The 25,431-nt window shown below is 40.9% G+C and overlaps 1 protein-coding gene across 1 annotated transcript in view; it reads right to left on the bottom strand.

Annotated features, from left to right (window-relative positions):
* The window catches only part of LOC117486379 (unconventional myosin-VI-like), a gene marked incomplete at its 3' end in the record, with an annotated part of 31,661 nt that extends 6,442 nt beyond the window's left edge, over positions 1-25,219 (bottom strand). Inside the window, 3 exon segments of the mRNA XM_034134798.1 lie at positions 110-179; positions 5,769-5,891; positions 25,055-25,219. Of these exon segments, the coding sequence (XP_033990689.1) occupies positions 110-179; positions 5,769-5,882 (184 nt within the window).
* Between the last annotated feature and the right edge of the window lie 212 nt (positions 25,220-25,431).

Genomic DNA, 25,431 nt, shown 5'->3' with positions numbered 1-25,431 from the left:
AACAAGGCTGTAACATTAGAGAGAGAAGAACATCTAGTGGATACATCTTTTTTGAATCCTAGTTATTTGTGGTTTTACAGGGAATTAAGAGTTAAGAAAACCAACGTACAGTTGTCCTCCACATGCTTGTTGACGTCGTCCTCCGCAGGATACACCTGGTTGATAGCAGCCACAAAGGGCTGCAGAGAAAACAAAGAAATTAAAGTCAAGATAAATAATATTATTTTATGATTTTATTTATTTAAAGTGGACCTATCATGCTATATTTGAATAATATAGTGTAGGACCATACCTATACAAGGCATATTTATACTTTTTTTTTTTCAAAATACCAAACAGATCATGCATTTTAGCCATGCCTCATTTTGCTCAATTTGACAATTTCTAGCTCTGGGCAGATTCAGTGAGAACAGCACCACCTACAGGCCTGGCATATGTACTACAGCGTCTCCAGCACTTTCGAACGGCAATGGCCGTGGCTGTCTCCTCCTGATTGGTGGAGTTGGCCCAATAGCCGTAGCGCCACCGTCCTGACGTCAGGACAGTGTTCAAATCTGGATCAGTTTTTATCAGATCCGTTGCAGCCCCTTTTTTAGAGATTTGGGTATGGAGGAAAATAGAGAGGGTTGTGTTTTCTGACACTTGGTGAGTTCCCTGGAACACCGGGGACACATATTCATGTAGAAAAGACGTACAAAAGAGCATTTTGCATGATAGGTCCCCTTTAATGTTTTTATTTTAATAACTATTAATAGTATATATTTTTTTATAATTATGAAGAATTTAAGTAAGTTTTCTTCAACGTAGAAAATGAATAAAAGCAAGGTAAATAAAAACGGTTTGACTTCAGTCGTCACGTTAGTTCCTCTAAACAGATGTTCCAGAGCCTTCAGAACGGTTTTACTCGTGTTATTTAAACGCAGTAACTTCAGTCTGTTTTCTGCTCGAGTAGCCGGATTAAAAACTGGATTAAAAACTACAAGAAGGAGTTCTTTTAGGAGGAATTATTCCAGCTCAACGACAAACATGTAATCTCTGCAGTGACGACGGGCTGCAGGAAGTCATGTCCAGCCAGGACTCAAAATACAAATCTTAAAGGGCCCCTAAAATCCACTTCTTCATGTCTCTTCTACATCAACATGTGTCCCCTCTTCTTCATGTCTCTTCTTCATCAACATGTGTCCCCTCTTCTTCAGGTCTCTTCTACATCAACATGTGTCCCCTCTTCCTCATGTCTCTTCTACATCAACATGTGTCCCCTCTTCTTCATGTCTCTTCTACATCAACACGTGTCCCCTCTTCTTCATGTCTCTTCTACATCACCATGTGTCCCCTCTTCTTCATGTCTCTTCTACATCAACATGTGTCCCCTCTTCTTCATGTCTCTTCTACATCAACATGTGTCCCCTCTTCTTCAGGTCTCTTCTACATCAACATGTGTCCCCTCTTCTTCATGTCTCTTCTACATCAACATGTGTCCCCTCTTCTTCATGTCTCTTCTACATCACCATGTGTCCCCTCTTCTTCATGTCTCTTCTACATCAACATGTGTCCCCTCTTCTTCACGTCTCTTCTACATCAACATGTGTCCCCTCTTCTTCATGTCTCTTCTACATCAACATGTGTCCCCTCTTCTTCATGTCTCTTCTACATCAACATGTGTCCCCTCTTCTTCATGTCTCTTCTACATCAACATGTGTCCCCTCTTCTTCACGTCTCTTCTACATCAACATGTGTCCCCTCTTCTTCACGTCTCTTCTACATCAACATGTGTCCCCTCTTCTTCATGTCTCTTCTACATCAACATGTATCCCCTCTTCTTCATGTCTCTTCTACATCAACATGTGTCCCCTCTTCTTCATGTCTCTTCTACATCAACATGTATCCCCTCTTCTTCATGTCTCTTCTACATCAACATGTGTCCCCTCTTCTTCATGTCTCTTCTACATCAACATGTATCCCCTCTTCTTCATGTCTCTTCTACATCAACATGTGTCCCCTCTTCTTCATGTCTCTTCTACATCAACATGTGTCCCCTCTTCTTCATGTCTCTTCTACATCAACATGTATCCCCTCTTCTTCATGTCTCTTCTACATCAACATGTGTCCCCTCTTCTTCATGTCTCTTCTACATCAACATGTGTCCCCTCTTCTTCACGTCTCTTCTACATCAACATGTGTCCCCTCTTCTTCATGTCTCTTCTACATCAACATGTGTCCCCTCTTCTTCATGTCTCTTCTACATCAACATGTGTCCCCTCTTCTTCACGTCTCTTCTACATCAACACGTGTCCCCTCTTCTTCACGTCTCTTCTACATCAACACGTGTCCCCTCTTCTTCACGTCTCTTCTACATCAACACGTGTCCCCTCTTCTTCATGTCTCTTCTACATCAACATGTGTCCCCTCTTCTTCATGTCTCTTCTACATCAACATGTGTCCCCTCTTCTTCACGTCTCTTCTACATCAACACGTGTCCCCTCTTCTTCATGTCTCTTCTACATCACCATGTGTCCCCTCTTCTTCATGTCTCTTCTACATCAACACGTGTCCCCTCTTCTTCACGTCTCTTCTACATCAACACGTGTCCCCTCTTCTTCATGTCTCTTCTACATCAACATGTGTCCCCTCTTCTTCATGTCTCTTCTACATCAACACGTGTCCCCTCTTCTTCATGTCTCTTCTACATCAACATGTGTCCCCTCTTCTTCATGTCTCTTCTTCATCAACATGACGTAGCATCCTTGAAATATTGGCTTGGAAGCCAATATCCTCGCGATTGAGAAACGGCCAGAGAATCAGCACTTTGGAAACAGGGCTGAAACAGAGGGGATTATGGGTAATGCTGCAATGATCTGTTTGGGGTTTCAGCCAATCAGAGGCAGGCTCTGGATATATCTGAGACCTGTGATATATTGATGAAGAGGAGGATAATAGGGGACCTTTAATATATTTCATTACAGTGTCAATTATTTGAGAAGAACTCCTTTTAGTGGGTTAAGTACATTCTTAGAATAAGTGAGAAAAGGATTGTTTGACAGCTATCACAAGGGAGAAGATAAGAAACTGTAAATGTATGCAATCATTTATGGCGTTAATAATTAATAATTAATTATTTCCCGTTGAGATTCCTGGGAAACGGAAACGATTTCTCATAAAAAAAAAAACAGTACAGTATTTTTCTTATATGACAGTTATTGCTCAATCTCAAAGGTGTTTCCTAGCTTTGACATTTCTCTGTTAGAGCCATTTAACTAAGATGATTTCAGTTGAATTCATACATTATGATATACTCTCGCCCTCCTGAATGTACCCAGAACTAAGCTCAAAGGTCTCAAATACACTCAAGATTACTCACGCTAGCTTTGAAATATTTACAGTAATAATAACAGAGCTTCCATCCATTCGAACACCAACACACACACACAGGACAAAGAGCAATGCATTGTGGGATGTATGACGGGGGAGCATGCAGCTTCGTCACACACTGGCACACACTGGCTGCAGAGACACACACACACTCTCATGCACACACACAGACACACTCACACATGCGCACACACTCTCATGCACACACACACACTCACACAGACTCTCTCTCACACACTGAGACATTGTTCTGATGCTGCAGCCAGAAACTGATCTGAGGTCGGATCCTCTGAAGAGATCACGTTTACAGAGAAAAAAACTTGTGTTATTTCTTAAAAAGTGAAATTCTGAAACACAGGCTTTGAAATAATAATATATTGTAATATGAATTTTATATATATTGTAGTATAAACTATTTTAATGTATGTTTTATATGAATTTGAACACACACACACACACACACACACACACACACACACACTCTGTTTTATAACCCAGAATTAGCGAGGACCCTTTTCTAAAGAGAGCACTCAATCACTAAGGCATTCTGGGAGAAGATTACCCAGATGGGCAGAGAGCATTATGGGTAACCTCGGAGACGCTGACAGTAAAAGCTTTTCTGAGGGCGATATGGCACCTCATGATGCAGGGAAGTGAATTAAAAGAGGGGGGGAAATATCGAGGAAAAGCCCGTTTGTCTTGCAGTGAAGAGCCACTTGACTGCAGATTAATTTAGTACTTCAGCTGGTCTCTGGTCTGTGGAAGTGCAGCGTCTGGAGGTGAATCATTGAGAGGAACCATGCTTTATTGCTGCTAAAACTGCAGCCTCTTCAACGTGAGATTAAGGAAAAGTTCAATCATTAACTCAAGGGGATAAAAGCATACTGGAAGACACTCACGCTCACAGAGATCCAGGAACAAGGAAAGGTTTGGAGGCTTTTCATGCACTTCTAGAAGTATATTTAGTTTAAAACATTAAAGCTACAATGCACAATTTGTATATTTTATCTTAACATTAGCCACCTTTAGCTTAGCGGTGGTGACGTGAAGTCATGTGACCGTGCTGTAGTTCCTTTATAGCCCAACATTAGCCACCTTTAGCTTAGCGGTGGTGACGTGAGGTCATGTGACCGTGCTGTAGTTCCTTTATAGCCCAACATTAGCCACCTTTAGCTTAGCGGTGGTGACGTGAGGTCATGTGACCGTGCTGTAGTTCCTTTATAGCCCAACATTAGCCACCTTTAGCTTAGCGGTGGTGACGTGAAGTCATGTGACCGTGCTGTAGTTCCTTATAGCCCAACATTAGCCTCCTTTAGCTTAGCGGTGGTGACGTGAAGTCATGTGACCGTGCTGTAGTTCCTTTATAGCCCAACATTAGCCTCCTTTAGCTTAGCGGTGGTGACGTGAAGTCATGTGACCGTGCTGTAGTTCCTTTATAGCCCAACATTAGCCACCTTTAGCTTAGCGGTGGTGACGTGAGGTCATGTGACCGTGCTGTAGTTCCTTTATAGCCCAACATTAGCCACCTTTAGCTTAGCGGTGGTGACGTGAAGTCATGTGACCGTGCTGTAGTTCCTTTATAGCCCAACATTAGCCACCTTTAGCTTAGCGGTGGTGACGTGAAGTCATGTGACCGTGCTGTAGTTCCTTTATAGCCCAACATTAGCCTCCTTTAGCTTAGCGGTGGTGACGTGAAGTCATGTGACCGTGCTGTAGTTCCTTTATAGCCCAACATTAGCCACCTTTAGCTTAGCGGTGGTGACGTGAAGTCATGTGACCGTGCTGTAGTTCCTTTATAGCCCAACATTAGCCACCTTTAGCTTAGCGGTGGTGACGTGAAGTCATGTGACCGTGCTGTAGTTCCTTTATAGCCCAACATTAGCCTCCTTTAGCTTAGCGGTGGTGACGTGAAGTCATGTGACCGTGCTGTAGTTCCTTTATAGCCCAACATTAGCCACCTTTAGCTTAGCGGTGGTGACGTGATGTCATGTGACCGTGCTGTAGTTCCTTTATAGCCCAACATTAGCCACCTTTAGCTTAGCGGTGGTGACGTGAAGTCATGTGACCGTGCTGTAGTTCCTTTATAGCCCAACATTAGCCACCTTTAGCTTAGCGGTGGTGACGTGAAGTCATGTGACCGTGCTGTAGTTCCTTTATAGCCCAACATTAGCCTCCTTTAGCTTAGCGGTGGTGACGTGAAGTCATGTGACCATGCTGTAGTTCCTTTATAGCCCAACGTAAGCTTTTCACTTCAGAAACCATAAAGTGGTGTTAATATGTGGAGATTATCCTGCTGAACTAAATGTCTAAGTATCATAAACGATGAGATGAGATACAGAGAGATGCTGCCTTCAGGGACCAACAGAGAAAAAACAGCATCCCTGCTCTGCAACACTCACCTTGCCCTTCTTGAGAGGCTCGATGGTGAGGCTGTCGGCTCCGATGTCCACGATGGTTCCCAGCTGGAACCCGTCCGCTGGGTGCGGCGCCCAGACCGGCTTCCCATCGTCCATCGCTCCACTCTGCAGAAACAACAGGAACTACAGTCAGGCGAGAGTTCTTTAAAGGTCTCCTATTATGCTATTGTTAGGCATATATAATGGGTCTCAGATATATTAAAATATATAAAAAACATGTCTGATGTGTTTTGCTCAAAATACCAAACAGATCATGCATTTTAGACATCCCTCAAATCCCTCTATTTCAGCCCTGTTAGAGAAATGCGGATTCTGGGTCAGTAGCTAAATGCTGCCGTGATGAAACTCGATATCATGTTCCAAACCACATCAAGGATTCTCTCTGAAACAGTATGGAGCTCAAACTCTTTCTCTCTCTCAGGTTTACCACAAGGTGACTTCCTTTTGATTTCCTGCTTCTTCACACATGCTCTCTCCAGTACAGGTTAGCTCTGAGTGTTAGCATGCTAATGTAAACACAGACCATATTACTTCCAGAACACGTCTCATTGTTTCTGACAGCAACGTTTCTGATTGGCCGTGGGTGTAAAGCCCGCCCACATTTTAGTAATGTGGTCATGACGCAGCAAATCTGGATCAGCTCCGTTGTTCCCTCGTTTTTAGAGATGTGGGTACGGAGGAGAAGAGAGAGGGGTTTATTTCCTGACACTTTGAGAGTCTCCTGACACACCGGGGACACACCGGGGACACACCGGGGACACACCGGGGACACACCTGGGACACAACGGGGACACAACGGGGACACAACGGGGACACACCGGGGACACAACGGGGACACAACGGGGACACACCGGGGACACAACGGGGACACACCGGGGACACATGGTGATGTATAAGAGACATCAAAAAGTGCATTTTGCATGATAGGAGACCTTTAAAGGTTGTTTTCATATAGCATGTGAACTCCTGAATACTAAATGCATGCCTGCCGTGATGCAAATATAATTTCCGTCTGCTTTGTTTCGCAAAAACAGATCAGAGACCATTGTTTTTCTCTGCAAACACTGTTGACACCACAATATTGTAAGGGTTTGCAAACCACGTTAACTGAACGTAATAAACAAGGAAAGATAAAGACATGACGGGAAGTTACACGATATAAAACCAGATATTTGCAGGATAGACGGTTCAATCTGATTTAAGATGTAATCTTTGTTCCAAGTTAATAACAAAAAAGTAACCGCATATTTTTTACAAACACCTTTTAAAGTTATATTTTAAAAAGAGAACTCCAATTTTCAGCCATCTCATAAAACCAAAACCATCTTGTTTTGATGTCTTTAACACTTAAAAAAAAGACTAGATCTTAAAATCCGCAGGTTATTTGAAGTCAGAGTTCATTATTCTAATGAATCTCTGCACATGTTTCACGGCTGGAACAACCTCTAAAGTACATTTTATAACAGCGTTTTTGACTTTGACACCATGAGTAACAGCTGTGATGTGGTGGCTGCAGTCTGGAGAGGACGTATTGAAAATCAAAAACAGAATCGACTGTTTCTGCGGCTGCCAACAAACCAATTGCAGTTATTGATCGAAATCAAATCAGGTTTTATTTATAAAGCACATTTAAAAGCGATTTTTGGTCGAGCCAAAGTGCTGTACATGTAATAAAAACACATTACTACAATCACAATAAACGACAATAAATTACAACAGATATATCTTAAAAAACAAAATAAAAATAAAACACACGGAAAAGTCAGGAGTCGTGCTCCGCTCTAACTAGAAAGCCAGAGAGAAGAAGTGAGTTTTTAGAGTGGATTTAAAACCCCCTAGGGTCTGGGCCGACCTCACATGGAGGGGCAGAGTGTTCCAGAGCCTCGGGCCAGCTGCTGAGAAGGCTCGGTGCCCTCGGGTTTTGAGCCTGGTCTTGGGCACTATCAGCAGCAGCTGGTCAGCAGACCTTAAAGCTCTGGCTGGGGTGTAGCGCTGGAGGAGTTCAGCTATATAGGCCGGAGCCAGCCCATTTAGTGCTTTAAAAACAAATAAAAGGATTTTAAAATCAATTCTGAACCGAACTGGAAGCCAGTGTAGTGAGGCCAGAATAGGGGTGATGTGGTCACGCTTTTTGTGGCCAGTCAGCAAACGTGCAGCTGCGTTCTGGACTAGCTGTAAGCGTTTGATTGAGGCCTGGTCCATACCCACACACAGAGCGTTGCAATAGTCCAGTCTTGAGGTTACAAAGGCGTTAATAACCCTTTCTAAGTCTTTAAAAGATAAATACGACTTGGTTTTGGCCAATAGTCTTATTTTAAAAAAGCAGGATTTTACTACGGTGCTGACCTGCTTGTCGAATTTAAAAGTGCTAGTGAAGGTCACTCCAAGGTTCATGACCGAGGGGAGGATGTTTTTTTTGAGAGAGCCCAGAATATCAACCGGAGAGGCTGGAGGTTGGGGTCCAAAAAAGATGACCTCAGTCTTGCTCTCGTTGAGGTTGAGGAAGTTTTTGCTCAGCCAGGATTTTATCTCTGCTAAGCAGTCCATCAACTGCTGTAGTGAGTGTGAGACATTTGCTTTGAGAGGCAGATAGATCTGTACATCGTCGGCGTAGCAGTGGAAGGGAATGTTATGTTTTGTGAGTATTGAACCTAGGGGCAGTATGTACAGTAGGAAAAGGATGGGGCCCAGAATCGAGCCTTGGGGAACCCCACAGGTAAGAGGGGCTTACCAGCAGCTGATCATGTTACCGCTGTACAATAGCTGCCCACTGCTCCTGGTACTAGACTCCTGGTACTAGACTCCTGGTGCTAGACTCCTGGTACTAGACTCCTCGTGCTAGACTCCTGGTACTAGGCTCCTCGTACTAGGCTCCTGGTACTAGACTCCTCGTACTAGGCTCCTGGTGCTAGACTCCTGGTACTAGACTCCTGGTACTAGACTCCTCGTGCTAGACTCCTGGTACTAGGCTCCTCGTACTAGGCTCCTGGTACTAGACTCCTCGTACTAGGCTCCTGGTGCTAGGCTCCTGGTGCTAGGCTCCTGGTGCTAGGCTCCTGGTGCTAGGCTCCTGGTGCTAGGCTCCTGGTGCTAGGCTCCTCGTACTAGACTCCTGGTGCTAGACTCCTGGTACTAGACTCCTCGTACTCTAGTGCTAGGCTCCTGGTGCTAGGCTCCTGGTGCTAGGCTCCTGGTGCTAGGCTCCTGGTACTAGACTGCTAGGCTCCTGGTGCTAGGCTCCTGGTGCTAGACTACTAGACTCCTGGTGCTAGACTCCTGGTGCTAGACTCCTGGTGCTAGACTCCTGGTGCTAGACTCCTGGTGCTAGACTACTAGACTCCTGGTGCTAGGCTCCTGGTGCTAGGCTCCTGGTGCTAGGCTACTAGACTCCTGGTGCTAGGCTCCTGGTGCTAGGCTCCTGGTGCTAGGCTCCTGGTGCTAGGCTCCTCGTACTAGACTACTAGACTCCTGGTACTAGACTCCTCGTACTAGACTCCTCGACTCCTGGTACTAGACTTCTAGTACTAGACTCTAGACTCCTGGTACTAGACTCCTGGTACTAGACTCCTGGTACTAGACTCCTGGTACTAGACTCTAGACTCCTGGTACTAGACTCTAGGCTCCTGGTGCTAGGCTCCTGGTGCTAGGCTCCTGGTGCTAGGCTCCTGGTGCTAGACTCCTCGCACTAGACTACTAGACTCCTGGTACTAGACTCCTAGTACTAGACTCCTGGTACTAGACTCCTGGTACTAGACTCCTGGTACTAGACTCCTGGTACTAGACTCCTGGTGCTAGACTTCTAGTACTAGACTTCTAGTACTAGACTCCTGGTACTAGACTCCTAGTACTAGACTTCTAGTACTAGACTCCTGGTACTAGACTTGTAGTACTAGACTCCTGGTGCTAGACTTCTAGTACTAGACTTCTAGTACTAGACTCCTGGTACTAGACTCCTGGTACTAGACTTGTAGTACTAGACTCCTGGTGCTAGACTCCTGGTGCTAGACTCCTGGTGCTAGACTCCTGGTGCTAGACTCCTGGTACTAGACTTCTAGTACTAGACTCCTGGTACTAGACTCCTGGTACTAGACTCCTCGACTCCTGGTACTAGACTCCTGGTACTAGACTCCTGGTACTAGACTCCTGGTACTAGACTCCTGGTACTAGGATGGGTTAAAAGCAGAGAACACATTTCGCTGTGTGCTCTGCATGTGTGACCATTAAAGAGGGTTTCGTCCCTCCCATTCTATTCTATGCTAGCATGTTAGCTTTGTGTGCTAACAGCTAGTGCTATGGTTTTCTGATTCAACGTCAGTGAAAACAGGCTGAGATCCTCACCACTGATTGGCTTTCGTGAAAACGTGTCATCTGAATTTGACACTCGAGTTAAAGAAAAATGATATTGGACCATTCTGCAAAACCGTGCATCAACACAACTCAACGCTTTCTGTTCTGTATTTTTCTTTGTTTCTTATTTACTTCATGTCATCTTTGTGTGAATTGTATTCTTGAAAAGCAACTTTGAGTATTTAGAAAAGCGCTATAAACATTGTAGCTATTATTATTATTATCATCTCTTGAACATTTCTAAATCTTAATTTCAACAACTACACTTTCACTAACTTAGTAAGATTTACTTTCATGTAACCCTAATCTCACACACGTGCATTTGAGGTATATTTCCACATGGTTTACTCTCTGAAGAAGCTGTGAAAAACGTTGTGCAGCTGCAGCAGATTCAGGTGCGTTTCCAGCAAGAAGGATCAAAGTGGAAAGGTTGCGGGGTAACTCATTGGCTAAGCTGTTAAATATCTACAGGGAAACAAAGAAAGCAGAGTGCACTTCACCTTGGGATATAAATCCATTTGAAGTGCCACACGTTGGGTGAACAACTGCTCTCTACCTGCAGCACAGGATCAATAAATCAACAGATCGGTTTTATAAAATGGAACAAAGTCCGGGTCTCGTCTCCAATTCATGAGTTTAAAAATATATATAAGTAGGAAATAAGAGCTATGTGTCGTCTGTGCCAAATATCTTTAAGGCATGGATGTGAAAAAGACACTACAGTTAAAAAAGGGGAAATAAAGCTAGTTACCTATGGAATGCCGTTTAAACCAAAATTAAATAAATACATATATATATATATATATATAAATATGAAATAAATAAGATTATGAAATACATTCTAACCCTAATTTATTTATTTCAGAATGTATTTCATAACTGTCCTCCTTCGCCCTCTGACGCAGATGACCAGCCTTGATCAGCCGCTATCTCCCTTAAGGAGGGGCTGCCCTAGCAAGTTGTTGATGTTACCAGTTTGTGACCAGGCAGCTCTCGGTCAGAGAGTTATTGTTGTGGGACACCTGGAACACATCCTTCTCGGGGTGTAGATGACCCCGAGCCATAAGCGACAACAAATGTGATTCAGTGTCCTCAGCTGTTTAGTCTCTCTATTGAAGAATGTTGATTATTACACTCTGAACTAGTTCAAACCTGAAGCGACAGGAGGGGTCTTCAGAATTGATTGTGGCATCTCTACCGTGTGGTCAGATCGTGGCCCGTGACATGTCTTGTGAATTCTCCGGCCGAAGCTCCAAATAAACCGTCAGTGTTTTCCATCAAAGCTCCAGCTCTCCTCGTCTCTCTCCGAGTCCTGACTCCTATTGCTACAGGAGCTTCCCCCCACAATAACCTTATTTATTCATTTCATAGGCATATTTATATATATGTATGCATTTCATTATTTATGTATTTATTTAATTATTTATTTAATTTTGGCTTAAACGGCATTCCATAGTTACCAACTCAATTACTGATTTAAATGCAAGGTAAATACAAGACAGTAGGAAAATAAGCTGGAATGGGCAAAAGAAAGCCAAATAAACGCTGGAAATAAATCCCGGACGTCACGTCTTTTATATCTGTAAACACTATGTGGATACAGATATGAAAAAGTGGGAATACGTTTGTATAAGTGGAGGAAATACAGGGGTTTTTTGTGGGTAACAGGAGCGCAGATTTCCCCCATAAAATGTTAAAGTGATGCCAGAAAACAATATTTCTGTTCTTCAAAAACTCTACAATTGCTGCAGAAATCTGAGAATCAAACAGAGCGTCAGACGGCAGAGACAGCTTGGTTTTTATATTTGATTTAATTGACATATCTTATAAACAAGATCAGAGACACATTACTCATATATTTCCAGAAGAACCCCTGGGGAGAAAGATGGATGGACGCCAATGTGACACTTTTCAGGTGAAAGTGACTAAAAATATGACTCCGTTATAAACTCTTTGACCAGGAAGTGATTTTATTTCCTCACTGACGAGGAAGCAGCTCTGACAAACACATGACTAAACACAGGAGGTCAAAATCCAACCCTTATGACTTCCTGATGAACCCAACGTGAGGTTATGGACTTTCAATGACGTTGAAGAAATTAGAAAAAGACGTGTCACTTCAGAGTGCCTTTATTTCTGTCTCCATATCAAACAGAACATCAAATACAGCAAAATAATATCTTAAATTAAAAACTAAATGCTAAATCTACTTACTCTTCCATCAGCCTCACATGGATATAGAAAAACAACATATTTTATAATATCTTTAATGCAAAAATAGATAACTAAACCATGAGAAAGTATATATAATAAGGCTTTATTTATTAATATCACTGGATACGGTGTAGAAAAGTACCAAGATGCTGTTTTTAGAAAAATGCCAAAAGTAAAAAATACTCTATAATACAAGTTGCTATAAGTATTCTCAGCTAAATGTGATTAAAGTAGTCGTATGACAGCAGTTTGGGGAAGTGTCAGTGTATATATATATATATATATATATATATATGGATAAAAAGGACACATATTTCCTGCTGAGTTGTGGTTAAAGTAGCATGAGTTAAAGTACCTTATTATTGGACTTAAGTACAGATCATGAGTACATGTTTATTTACTTAATGCATATCTGATGCAGGTTAATGGAAAGCACTCTCAGAGAGAACATTTCTTAATGTAAAATAAAATGTCCGCAGGGAACTTAGACTGAAAGTAAATAGCTTTTAACTTCAGCCTCCAATCAATATATTAATTTAACATTATAAATGACTTTAGAGCAACGCTACAGGAATATCAGATTCAATTTCTAATCACAAAGAGTTTATTAGTTCCTTTATAGCCCAACATTAGCCGCCTTTAGCTTAGCGGTGGTGACGTGAAGTCATGTGACCGTGCTGTAGTTCCTTTATAGCCCACCTTTAGCTTAGCGGTGGTGACGTGAAGTCATGTGACCGTGCTCTAGTTTCTTTATAGCCCAACATTAGCCACCTTTAGCTTAGCGGTGGTGACGTGAAGTCATGTGACCGTGCTGTAGTTCCTTTATAGCCCAACATTAGCCACCTTTAGCTTAGCGGTGGTGACGTGAAGTCATGTGACCGTGCCGTAGGCCCTTTATGGCCCAACATTAGCCACCTTTAGCTTAGCGGTGGTGACGTGAAGTCATGTGACCGTGCTGTAGTTCCTTTATAGCCCAACATTAGCCACCTTTAGCTTAGCGGTGGTGACGTGAAGTCATGTGACCGTGCCGTAGTTCCTTTATAGCCCAACATTAGCCACCTTTAGCTTAGCGGTGGTGACGTGAAGTCATGTGACCGTGCCGTAGTTCCTTTAGAGCCCAACATTAGCCACCTTTAGCTTAGCGGTGGTGACGTGAAGTCATGTGACCGTGCCGTAGTTCCTTTATAGCCCAACATTAGCCGCCTTTAGCTTAGCGGTGGTGACGGGAAGTCATGTGACCGTGCTGTAGTTCCTCTATAGCCCAACATTAGCCGCCTTTAGCTTAGCGGTGGTGACGGGAAGTCATGTGACCGTGCTGTAGTTCCTCTATAGCCCAACATTAGCCACCTTTAGCTTAGCGGTGGTGACGTGAAGTCATGTGACCGTGCTGTAGTTCCTTTATAGCCCAACATTAGCCACCTTTAGCTTAGCGGTGGTGAATGTAGTGTAATGCAGCCGTTAGAAGCAGGACAGAGACCAATAACTGATATGATTTCTCGTTTATCTAAATATGGATTTATTACTCAGCTTTATAGCGTACTGCAACATTTCTTCATAATGAGAAGTGACTCGTATTTTGACAGTCGGTGCACAAAAGAAGTGATGCAGTGATGCATGATGGGCCTCAGATGAAGTGAATGTCCGCAGCACAGGAACAATGTTTGATGTCTGCAGACTGAAGAGGATATTTTGGGAAACAGGCTGTAGAAATGAGGACTTTGAGGTATTTTTATCTCACTCTGACACATTAAAAAGCAACATCACTGAACACCGGAGTAAAAAAACAAAAAGGAGGTGCATCGCTTCATGCATGTTCTGCAATGAGGTCATTATGATCATAATTAGTATTTTTAGACTACAAATCTGCTGCTTGTTATGAATAATGGAACAGGTAGAGAGACGTTGATGGGTCTTTTTGTCTACGTGCCCAAAGTCTATTTCTTCTTGCCTTTATAAAAGTATTTTATTTATTAGCAATTATCAGATGACCCGCTTTCTCCCCTTGCTCTCAAACCTGAAGCAATTCATAGCTGCAGTTTCACATTCATTCATAACGGATAATTACACTACATACTGATATACACCTGAACATCAGCAGGAGAGGACTCTTTAAAGTAGAGACACTACATACTGATATACACCTGAGCATCAGCAGGAGAGGACTCTTTAAAGTAGAGACACTACATACTGATATACACCTGAACATCAGCAGGAGAGGACTCTTTAAAGTAGAGACACTACATACTGATATACACCTGAACATCAGCAGGAGAGGACTCTTTAAAGTAGAGACACTACATACTGATATACACCTGAACATCAGCAGGAGAGGACTCTTTAAAGTAGAGACACTACATACTGATATACACCTGAACATCAGGAGGAGAGGACTCTTTAAAGTAGAGACACTACATACTGATATACACCTGAACATCAGCAGGAGAGGACTCTTTAAAGTAGAGACACTACATACTGATATACACCTGAACATCAGCAGGAGAGGACTCTTTAAAGTAGAGACTCTACATACTGATATACACCTGAACATCAGCAGGAGAGGACTCTTTAAAGTAGAGACACTACATACTGATATACACCTGAGCATCAGCAGGAGAGGACTCTTTAAAGTAGAGACACTACATACTGATATACACCTGAGCATCAGCAGGAGAGGACTCTTTAAAGTAGAGACACTACATACTGATATACACCTGAGCATCAGCAGGAGAGGACTCTTTAAAGTAGAGACACTACATACTGATATACACCTGAACATCAGCAGGAGAGGACTCTTTAAAGTAGAGACACTACATACTGATATACACCTGAACATCAGCAGGAGAGGACTCTTTAAAGTAGAGACACTACATACTGATATACACCTGAACATCAGGAGGAGAGGACTCTTTAAAGTAGAGACACTACATACTGATATACACCTGAACATCAGCAGGAGAGGACTCTTTAAAGTAGAGACACTACATACTGATATACACCTGAACATCAGCAGGAGAGGACTCTTTAAAGTAGAGACACTACATACTGATATACACCTGAACATCAGCAGGAGAGGACTCTTTAAAGTAGAGACACTACATACTGATATACACCTGAACATCAGCAGGAGAGGACTCTTTAAAGTAGAGACACTACATACTGATATACACCTGAACATCAGCAGGAGAGGACTCTTTAAAGTAGAGACACTACATACTGATATACACCTGAACATCAGCAGGAGAGGACTCTTTAAAGTAGAGACACTACATACTGATACACACCTGAACATCAGCAGGAGAGGACTCTTTAAAGTAGAGACACTACATACTGATATACACCTGAACATCAGCAGGAGAGGACTCTTTAAAGAAGAGACACTACATACTGATATACACCTGAACATCAGCAGGAGAGGACTCTTTAAAGTAGAGACACTACATACTGATATACACCTGAACATCAGCAGGAGAGGACTCTTTAAAGTAGAGACACTACATACTGATATACACCTGAATATCAGCAGGAGAGGACTCTTTAAAGTAGAGACACTACATACTGATATACACCTGAACATCAGCAGGAGAGGACTCTTTAAAGTAGAGACACTACATACTGATATACACCTGAATATCAGCAGGAGAGGACTCTTTAAAGTAGAGACACTACATACTGATATACACCTGAACATCAGCAGGAGAGGACTCTTTAAAGTAGAGACACTACATACTGATATACACCTGAACATCAGCAGGAGAGGACTTTAAAGTAGAGACACTACATACTGATATACACCTGAACATCAGCAGGAGAGGACTTTAAAGTAGAGACACTACATACTGATATACACCTGAACATCAGCAGGAGAGGACTTTAAAGTAGAGACATTCCTCTTACTGGAAGTGGTCAGCCACTGCAGATTTTGCATTGTCAATATTAACGCACATTAATCACATTTTAAAGCGGCTGATTATCAAAAAGGATAAAAGTCACAAAGTCTCCGAACAAGCAGCATCACAGCGGCGTTAAACTGTGTGTCGCTGCGTACTGTCCCTTTAAGAGAAAATCCTTAAAAAGCAGAGGAAGTGGCGATGAGAGCATGAAAAGCGGCGTCATGAAAACAAACTGTGTTCAGATCAGAGGCTGAAAACAGCCGTCACTTTGTGTGTCTGAGAGCACGACACATTTCAGCAGAGTGTGTGTGTGTGTGTGTGTGTGTGTGTGTGTCGACCCACTCTCGGCTGACGGACAAACAGCTGATTGTTGGAGCTCAGTGTCATGTTCAGGGTCACGTGGAGAACAGAGCGCCTGTGATGTGTTCAGGGACACAAAGCCTGAGGGATTCACAATAAAACCACAGCTACTGTCCACAGAGACACAGAGAACTAGAAGCACTTTATTTATAGGAAAATAAACATTAAACTCCACTGGGAATATAATCTGTAGGCTAAAATATTATCTTTTAAAATTATTATTTGGATATTTTATTCTATTTAAATTGTATTATTTTTTTAAAACAGGACATTTTGTGACATTTAAGTATTTTTAATTAATTAAATAATCCTACAAATAATATCTAAAAACGTTATAAATGCTAGAATACATTTTTGTTAATTATTTTGTATTAAAAAATCTTTAATAATTTTAATTTAAGCAGTTTACCTTTAAAAAAACGGTATTATCAACAAAATAATGCACTATTTTTAACAAAAAGCTTCAAAAACGATTGAAATGAAACACAAAAACACACAAAGATGAAGCCCCTCAAACCAATAAGTGTGTGATAAAGCAATATCTCACATAAGTCTCTCAAAGTCGGGATATTTCATTACAGATCTGACTTTATAATATATATTGAGCTCATGTTATATTATCTGCAGCGCTGGAGGAAAGTAACTCCATCTAATTAAACACACAGCGACGTAATGAACTCTGTACAGCCAGCGGGGTAATGACTGTGTGTGTGTGTGTGTGTGTGTGTGTGTGTGTACCAGTGTGTTCCTGTGTGTGTCTTCATGTGTGTGTACCTGTGTGTGTGAACCTGTGTGTGTGTGTGTGCCTGTGTCTTCATATGTGTGTGTGTGTGTGTATGTGTGTCAGTGTGTGTGTCTTCATGTGTGTGTGAACCTGTGTGTATGTGTGCTCGTGTGTGTGTGTGTGTGTACCAGTGTGTGTCTTCATGTGTGTGTACCTGTGTGTGTGAACCTGTGTGTGTGCTCCTGTGTCTTCATATGTGTGTGTATGTGTGTCAGTGTGTGTGTCTTCATGTGTGTGTGAACCTGTGTGTATGTGTGCTCGTGTGTGTGTGTGTGTGAACAAGCCTCTTCCCTCTTTACTCCCACATTAAACTGACATTGAGGGGAAAGCGACGGAGAGAGAAATCCAAATGTTGGTGTAAACTGTGACATTTCAATTGCACGAGCCAATAGGAGTGTTCTATAGTGATGATGTTAGCCTTTGCAGACCGTTGACATGCACACAAACCCCTATAACACTACAGGGAAGAGAAGTGTAGTTCCACCTTTTACATTTTAAAACAAAACAAGCTCAATTAAGGAACAAAAATCAACATTAAAACCTGACATTTCTGCTTCATTTCCACGGAAACAAACAGAACCTGATATCAAAGCAGCTCACATTGTCTTTGTCTCTGTCACAGGGTTGTGGTTTATTTAAAATGTCTTTCTTCATTGTTACCCAGCATGCTTTGAGCCACGCCCGATGCAAAGCCTCGCCACAACAGGGTGTGTTCAAGATCAGAAGATCAGCAGCAGGTGACTCACACACACTGCCAACACACACACACACACACACACTGCCAACACACACACACACACACACTGCCAACACACACACACACACACACACACACACACACACTGCCAACACACACACACACACACACACACACACACACACACACACACACACTGCCAACACACACACTGCCAACACACACACACACACACACACACACACACTGCCAACACACACACTGCCAACACACACACACACACACAATATGCTTCAGATAAACGATGAAATCTATTCCAACACACGCATGTACTCACGCAGGAATGTAGCTGCATCTACGCCTTTATAATTATTATTTAAGGTCATTTAATTACAGTTAATGTCATGTTTCACACATATATATATAAACCCACACAAATACTCATTATCAAATATTAAAAAATGATTTAAACACACGTGTATTTGCACAGAGTTTGGAAGCTTCTGTGCATTTATTTAAAATGATTATTTATTTAATTTCAGGTCATCTTTGATAGGGAAATGTAAAATATGTATGTTTTAAATATTTCTCTTAATTTCTAAATATGAGGGGATTTCTGCCAAAAAGAAATGACTTTATATAAAAATATAAAAGTAATATCAACCTGTTTGTTTAAAATAAAGAATGAAAACCATCTCTTGCAGTTTTTTGTGTATTAATTACCGTTTTAAAGCACACTTCTCAGATTTAAACTGTGACCTTTGACCTCAGGGATTATCCGACAGTGTATGACCTCCTGATATTATTCAGAGACCCCGGCGCCCTGCAGGGTTTACCGCTCTCTGACTAAGGTGCGACTTGTTTCCTCGTGACGGTTTACAGGCGTTAGACTTCGGCTTCGGGAGGACTCGTCAAACTGAATTACTGCGTTTGTAAAACCTCAGCAGTTCCTCCGCTGACGAGACGCTTTGGAGAGAAGACAGGTTTCATATCTGAGGCGGAGAAAGAAGGATTTATATTCTCATTCAAAGTTTGCAAATATTGGAAAATTAAAGACAAATATTTCTCCTTCAAAAGAGGATTTTTCAAAGACAAAAGAAAGTATTTTGAGAGTGGATATTAAGTACTCAGATCTTGTGGTAAAAGTAGAAGTACTCAGATCTTGTGGTAAAAGTAGAAGTACTCAGATCTTGTGGTAAAAGTAGAAGTACTCAGATCTTGTGGTAAAAGTAGAAGTACTCAGATCTTGTGGTAAAAGTAGAAGTACTCAGATCTTGTGGTAAAAGTAGAAGTACTCAGATCTTGTGGTAAAAGTAGAAGTACTCAGATCTTGTAGTAAAAGTAGAAGTACTCAGATCTTGTAGTAAAAGTAGAAGTACTCAGATCTTGTACTTGAGTAAAAGTAGAAGTACTCCGATCTTGTACTTGAGTAAAAGTAGAAGTACCCAGGTCTTGTACTTGAGTAAAAGTAGAAGTACTCAGGTCTTGTACTTGAGTAAAAGTAGAAGTACTCAGGTCTTGTACTTAGTAAAAGTAGAAGTACTCAGGTCTTGTACTAAGTAAAAGTAGAAGTACTCAGGTCTTGTACTAAGTAAAAGTAGAAGTACTCAGGTCTTGTACTTAGTAAAAGTAGAAGTACTCGGGTCTTGTACTTGAGTAAAAGTAGAAGTAGTCAGGTCTTGTACTTAGTAAAAGTAGAAGTACTCAGATCTTGTACTTGAGTAAAAGTAGAAGTACTCAGGTCTTGTACTTAGTAAAAGTAGAAGTACTCAGGTCTTGTACTAAGTAAAAGTAGAAGTACTCAGGTCTTGTACTTGAGTAAAAGTAGAAGTACTCAGGTCTTGTACTTAGTAAAAGTAGAAGTACTCAGGTCTTGTACTAAGTAAAAGTAGAAGTACCCAGGTCTTGTACTTGAGTAAAAGTAGAAGTACTCAGATCTTGTACTTGAGTAAAAGTAGAAGTACTCAGATCATGTACTTGAGTAAAAGTAGAAGTACTCAGATCTTGTACTTGAGTAAAAGTAGAAGTACTCAGATCTTGTACTTGAGTAAAAGTAGAAGTACTCAGATCTTGTACTTAGTAAAAGTAGAAGTACCAGAGTGTAGAAATACTCTGTTACAGTAAAAGTCCTGCATTCAAAATGTTCCTCAAGTATAAGTATAAAGTATTATCATCAAAATATAGTGAAAGTAGCGACAGTAAAAGTAGTCATTGTGCAGATTGGTCCATTTCAGAATAATATATATATGTTTTATAATGATTGATCATGAAAGTGTAAAATGGAACTTAGAATACGTTCCAGCCACAAAACACCACAACATCTTTTAGCTTCTTATTCTTTGATGAAATGTTTCCTGATCGATATTAAGAGCCTCTCTGAAGCTGCATTGAGATGAAAAGAAATGACTATATTTCCCTGAATATTACCCAGAATGCATCAGTAAAGAGTGCCTCGCTGTGTGCAATCAGGCCTAAGAGTTTCAAAGGTCAACCACTCCTGCTCCTGTGGGTATCAACAGAACATTCACCTCCATAATGATGGTGACGTTAGACAGAGTCACTTTTAGGGGGAAATAGACAAGAAAGACCTCGTCTGCTGCCGTCAGAAACACAACTACTAATGACGACATCTAGGGCTGTGCGATTATGGCAAAAATCATAATCACGATTATTTTGGTCAATAATTGATATCACGATTATTAAATACGATTATTCATTGACTTTGAAAACATCCATTTATTGAACTTTTAAATACAAATAATAATTTGAACATTATCTTTTTAACTGTTGATTTCCCTGAACGTATAATTCAACTGAAAAACCAATACAAAAATAAATTAAATAAATGATAAATATATATCTACATTTAAATAAATAATATCAAAATAATAAATACCAATAAACAAGATCAACAAATATTTTGGAGCGCACTTCCACAAGCTACTAAACATATATAAATATGATAAATACAAATACATTTGATCAAATGTGTTGCAGTGCACGGTCACAACCTAGCAAAGCAAAATAATCGTTTTTTTCGATTATGTTGTTTTCGTAATTGTGGCAGGCCAAAATCGTAATTGCGATTAAAATACGATTAATTGCCCTAACGACATCAGACTTAAGATAAATGATGAATCACAGATCACTGATTAAAGAAATCACAACCCATTTATTTCTCAATCAACTATTAGATGAGAGGAGTAAATAACATCAACTGTGGGAAACTATTATGAAAATGCAAAGCTTGATGGGATTTGAACGTTGAAGAAGTGACAGATTCTGTTTTCTCTCTTTAGCCACGAGACTTTTGTTTACAAGCTCTGTTCTTTGTAAATCGACACCGTTCCTCACTCGTCTGCTCGTTTACTAATTCAGGTCAAATTCACTTCATTACAAAAGCACACCTGCACTAATACACCTCCGTCAGAAACCAGATATCTATGAACTCGCATTGTCACTTTCTGCTGTAGGGCGTTAGCATTCGTTAGCATTAGCTTAGCTCAACAGCTGAGCTCACATGTCCAGATTTGGCTTCTATAAAAAAAACACAGGTTTGCTGTTGGATTGAGGGAGAAATAAGAGAGCCAATCAGAGTATCCGTCTGAGGGTATGATTCTCACTTGAGGGTGGAAAATGTCCCGGGTTCAGATCCCGGAAGAGCCCACAAAATATGACAACAAGAAATATTTTCGGCTCAGTTTGTGACCTCGAGAGAGTTTACAAAAATACTGAGATTTATAACACAGATTAATTGATACTACATCATAATATGCAAGTCTGGAGTATTTTTAAAAACACTTATTATTCAGATTATTCCACTTTAAGGGGTTGTAACTTCACCTGGTTAGAATAATGTGTGAAATCAATTGAAGGCTGATGTCAAAATGACACACAAAAACTAACTAGCTAAAAAACCCTAAAGAGGACATATCGTGCTCATATCATGCTATTTAGGTGTATATCAGTATGTAGTGTCTCTACTTTAAAGAGTCCTCTCCTGCTGATGTTCAGGTGTATATCAGTATGTAGTGTCTCTACTTTAAAGAGTCCTCTCCTGCTGATGTTCAGGTGTATATCAGTATGTAGTGTCTCTACTTTAAAGAGTCCTCTCCTGCTGATGTTCAGGTGTATATCAGTATGTAGTGTCTCTACTTTAAAGAGTCCTCTCCTGCTGATGTTCAGGTGTATATCAGTATGTAGTGTCTCTACTTTAAAGAGTCCTCTCCTGCTGATGTTCAGGTGTATATCAGTATGTAGTGTCTCTACTTTAAAGAGTCCTCTCCTGCTGATGTTCAGGTGTATATCAGTATGTAGTGTCTCTACTTTAAAGAGTCCTCTCCTGCTGATGTTCAGGTGTATATCAGTATGTAGTGTCTCTACTTTAAAGAGTCCTCTCCTGCTGATGTTCAGGTGTATATCAGTATGTAGTGTCTCTACTTTAAAGAGTCCTCTCCTGCTGATGTTCAGGTGTATATCAGTATGTAGTGTCTCTACTTTAAAGAGTCCTCTCCTGCTGATGTTCAGGTGTATATCAGTATGTAGTGTCTCTACTTTAACATTTGACCTTTATCTTAGAACAACGGTAATTTGATTATATAACTAACAATGGGTTTCCTCAAAGGAATAGCGTTTGCTTTGGCCTAAGGAGGGATGAGGTAACCTGACCCCACCACAGTAACACAACTCCTCACAAAGCAGAAGTTTGAAGAGCTTATTTATACCGTGTGTTTCTGGGATGTAAAATCACTCTTTACCTGCTAGTAAAGGTGAACATCCACAATAAACAAACCCAACTTCAACAAAGAATGAATCAAATGTCCCTCCATCTAACATCCGGGAAACTCTTCCAGGATATTCCAGGAGTTCATTCACTAGTTTTCCCTCTCACTCCAGCAGCTGCTTCCTCTGTAGTATTACTACTGTCAGCTTTCTCCTGTTTACAAGTGTACATTAAATGGCTCAGGATGCATTTAAACGGCTTATCCTGACATTTGGATATCAGCCATTACCCAGGATGCAAAGCGTCACATATCTGCAGCCAGAAAGCAAACATGTTCAGACTTCTAACTTATTATTTTAACATCAAGTTCATAACCTCAAGGCTTTGAGCAGCGTGCAAGTAATCCAATAAATATGCAGGATCATTTCCTGCAGAGGACTTTGATCCCCGACTACAATAAGTACCATTGTGCTGTCACATAATGTCACTTTAATGTCAATACGGCCATAAAACAAGGATGTGGTGCGGAGGGAGCAAAGGTCAAAGGTGCGTCAGAAGTCAGGAGTTAGCTTTTGGAGAGGTTCCTTTAGTAAATATATGGAAAATGTATGTTTGAATGGGTTACAAATGCCACAAACTGCATGTAAGTCCATGAATAAAGAGTGGTGACATCATACAAGACATCAAAATGTGCTTTTTATAGTTATTGAGAAAGACTTGTAGTCACAAGTTAGCTTTTGGAGAAGCCTCTGAAGTGAAGCTATGGAAAATGTATGTTTGAATGAGTTACAAATGCCACAAACTGCATGTATATAACGTGGTGACATCATATAAGACATCAAAATGTGCTTTTTTACAGTTATTGAGAGTTGTGACGTCATATAAGACATCATAAAGTGCCTTTACAGTTAATAGGAAAGATCTGTAGTCAGGAGTTAGCTTTTGGAGAGGCCTCTGAAGTGAAGCTATGGAAAATGTATGCTTCAATGCGTTAAAAAGACCACAAACTGCATGTAGGTCCATAAATAAAACGTGGTGACATAATACAAGACAACATGAAGTGCTTTTTACAGTTATAGAGTGAGATTTCACACGACTTTAGGAGAAACACATGTCCATAGGAGTGATTTGAAAGCAGCTTTAGCATAAAAACAAGCTCAGAGCAAACACAATAAGCACAGAGAGCTCTTATGTAATCACTAGATGAAAACACACAGTGTACAGACTGCTCAAGGATGCCCCATCATATTCTACCATCGCATTAATATAACACAATGGCCAAAGCCACCACCCTCAGCTTCTCTTCTTATGCAAAAGCCATTGATTCTGCTTCCCATGGTCTGTGTGAGTGTGTGTGTGAGGGTGTGAGTGTGTGTGTGTCTGCAGGCCGCAGCCATGCTCATATTGTGATATCTGACATACTGGCTGTACAACAACACAGCCTCTTCATGTCATTTTCGCACCACTGATTTCTCCCTTCCCTTTGAACTCCCTTTAATGTGATGAAGCTCGTGCTAAAACGCTCTTTATGCTCGATGTGCGCGTGCCTCTAGCTGTTCAGACGCCGAGCAAAACCTCGTTTAAAAAACGTCAAAATTAAGAATTGCGTGGTTTATCAGCTGTTTGTATAAAGTATGATATATTCATTATGACTTGTTCTGATTAAGGAGGTAGTTGTCTTCAAATCGGCGTATAAATATTCCACCAATCACGATTATTTTTCCAAATAGGCAACTTTTAAGCATTGTTTGTCTACATTTTCTTTCATGAGAATCCACCCTTTGGTAGCAATGGCAGCGCCTATGAGTGTTGTGGAAAAGTTGAAACCCAATAAAATAAAAGGAGGTAAAGTGGATTTTCTTCATGCCGAATTCTATTGTGTCAACCATTTGTTCTGAATACAAATATTACCAATGTATTCTTATATACATTCCTCTTGTAATCCTCCAAACAATTTCAATTGACATATATTTGAAGGACGTCTGGCGCCGACCAATCCAAGCACCATTTATGTTGCTTGAAACATCACATATGGCAGCTTTAAACGTAGGAATCAAACTATAAAATGATAATATTACTAGCTACTGTTGCAGTTTAACTAAACAACCACCAAATGCAAGGTGTGTGTGTGATTTAGCAGGTGTGTGTGCACGGTCTTCCTCCCTGCTAAGTGTTGAAAAGCTAACATCACGGATGATTTCTCCCCCCCCCCCGCACACCGGAGCATGCAAAACGGCTGTCGGTGTTTCCTACCTCGTTTGAGCGTGAACTCCCAGGACTTGTTTACAGGTATGAATGTTGTTTTTATCCCGGTATATCTCCGGTTCTCCAGGGTGTCTCCTCTCCTCTCTTTTCCCCCGCCCTGCAGAGCTCCTTCTCCCGCAGAGATCCTGGGAAACCGGCCCCGTGACGTCACACGCTGGATAAATAGAGTGAACCTGCAGGGGGCGCTGTCCGGGATTTCAAATTATGTATTGATTTATTTAACTATTTATAAATATTATATACAATTTAATTTATTATAAATATAAACGTAGCATATATGTATTATTTAAAAACACATTTTATTTATTTTTTCTTATTATTTAAAAATTATTCTTTTGATTTATTTAAATATTTATAAATAATAT

This window comes from Trematomus bernacchii, unplaced genomic scaffold, assembly GCF_902827165.1.
Source record: "Trematomus bernacchii unplaced genomic scaffold, fTreBer1.1, whole genome shotgun sequence".
Classification (NCBI taxonomy): domain Eukaryota; kingdom Metazoa; phylum Chordata; class Actinopteri; order Perciformes; family Nototheniidae; genus Trematomus; species Trematomus bernacchii.
Note: the sequence above shows the minus strand (reverse complement) of the source record. Positions and strands in the feature narration are given on the sequence as shown.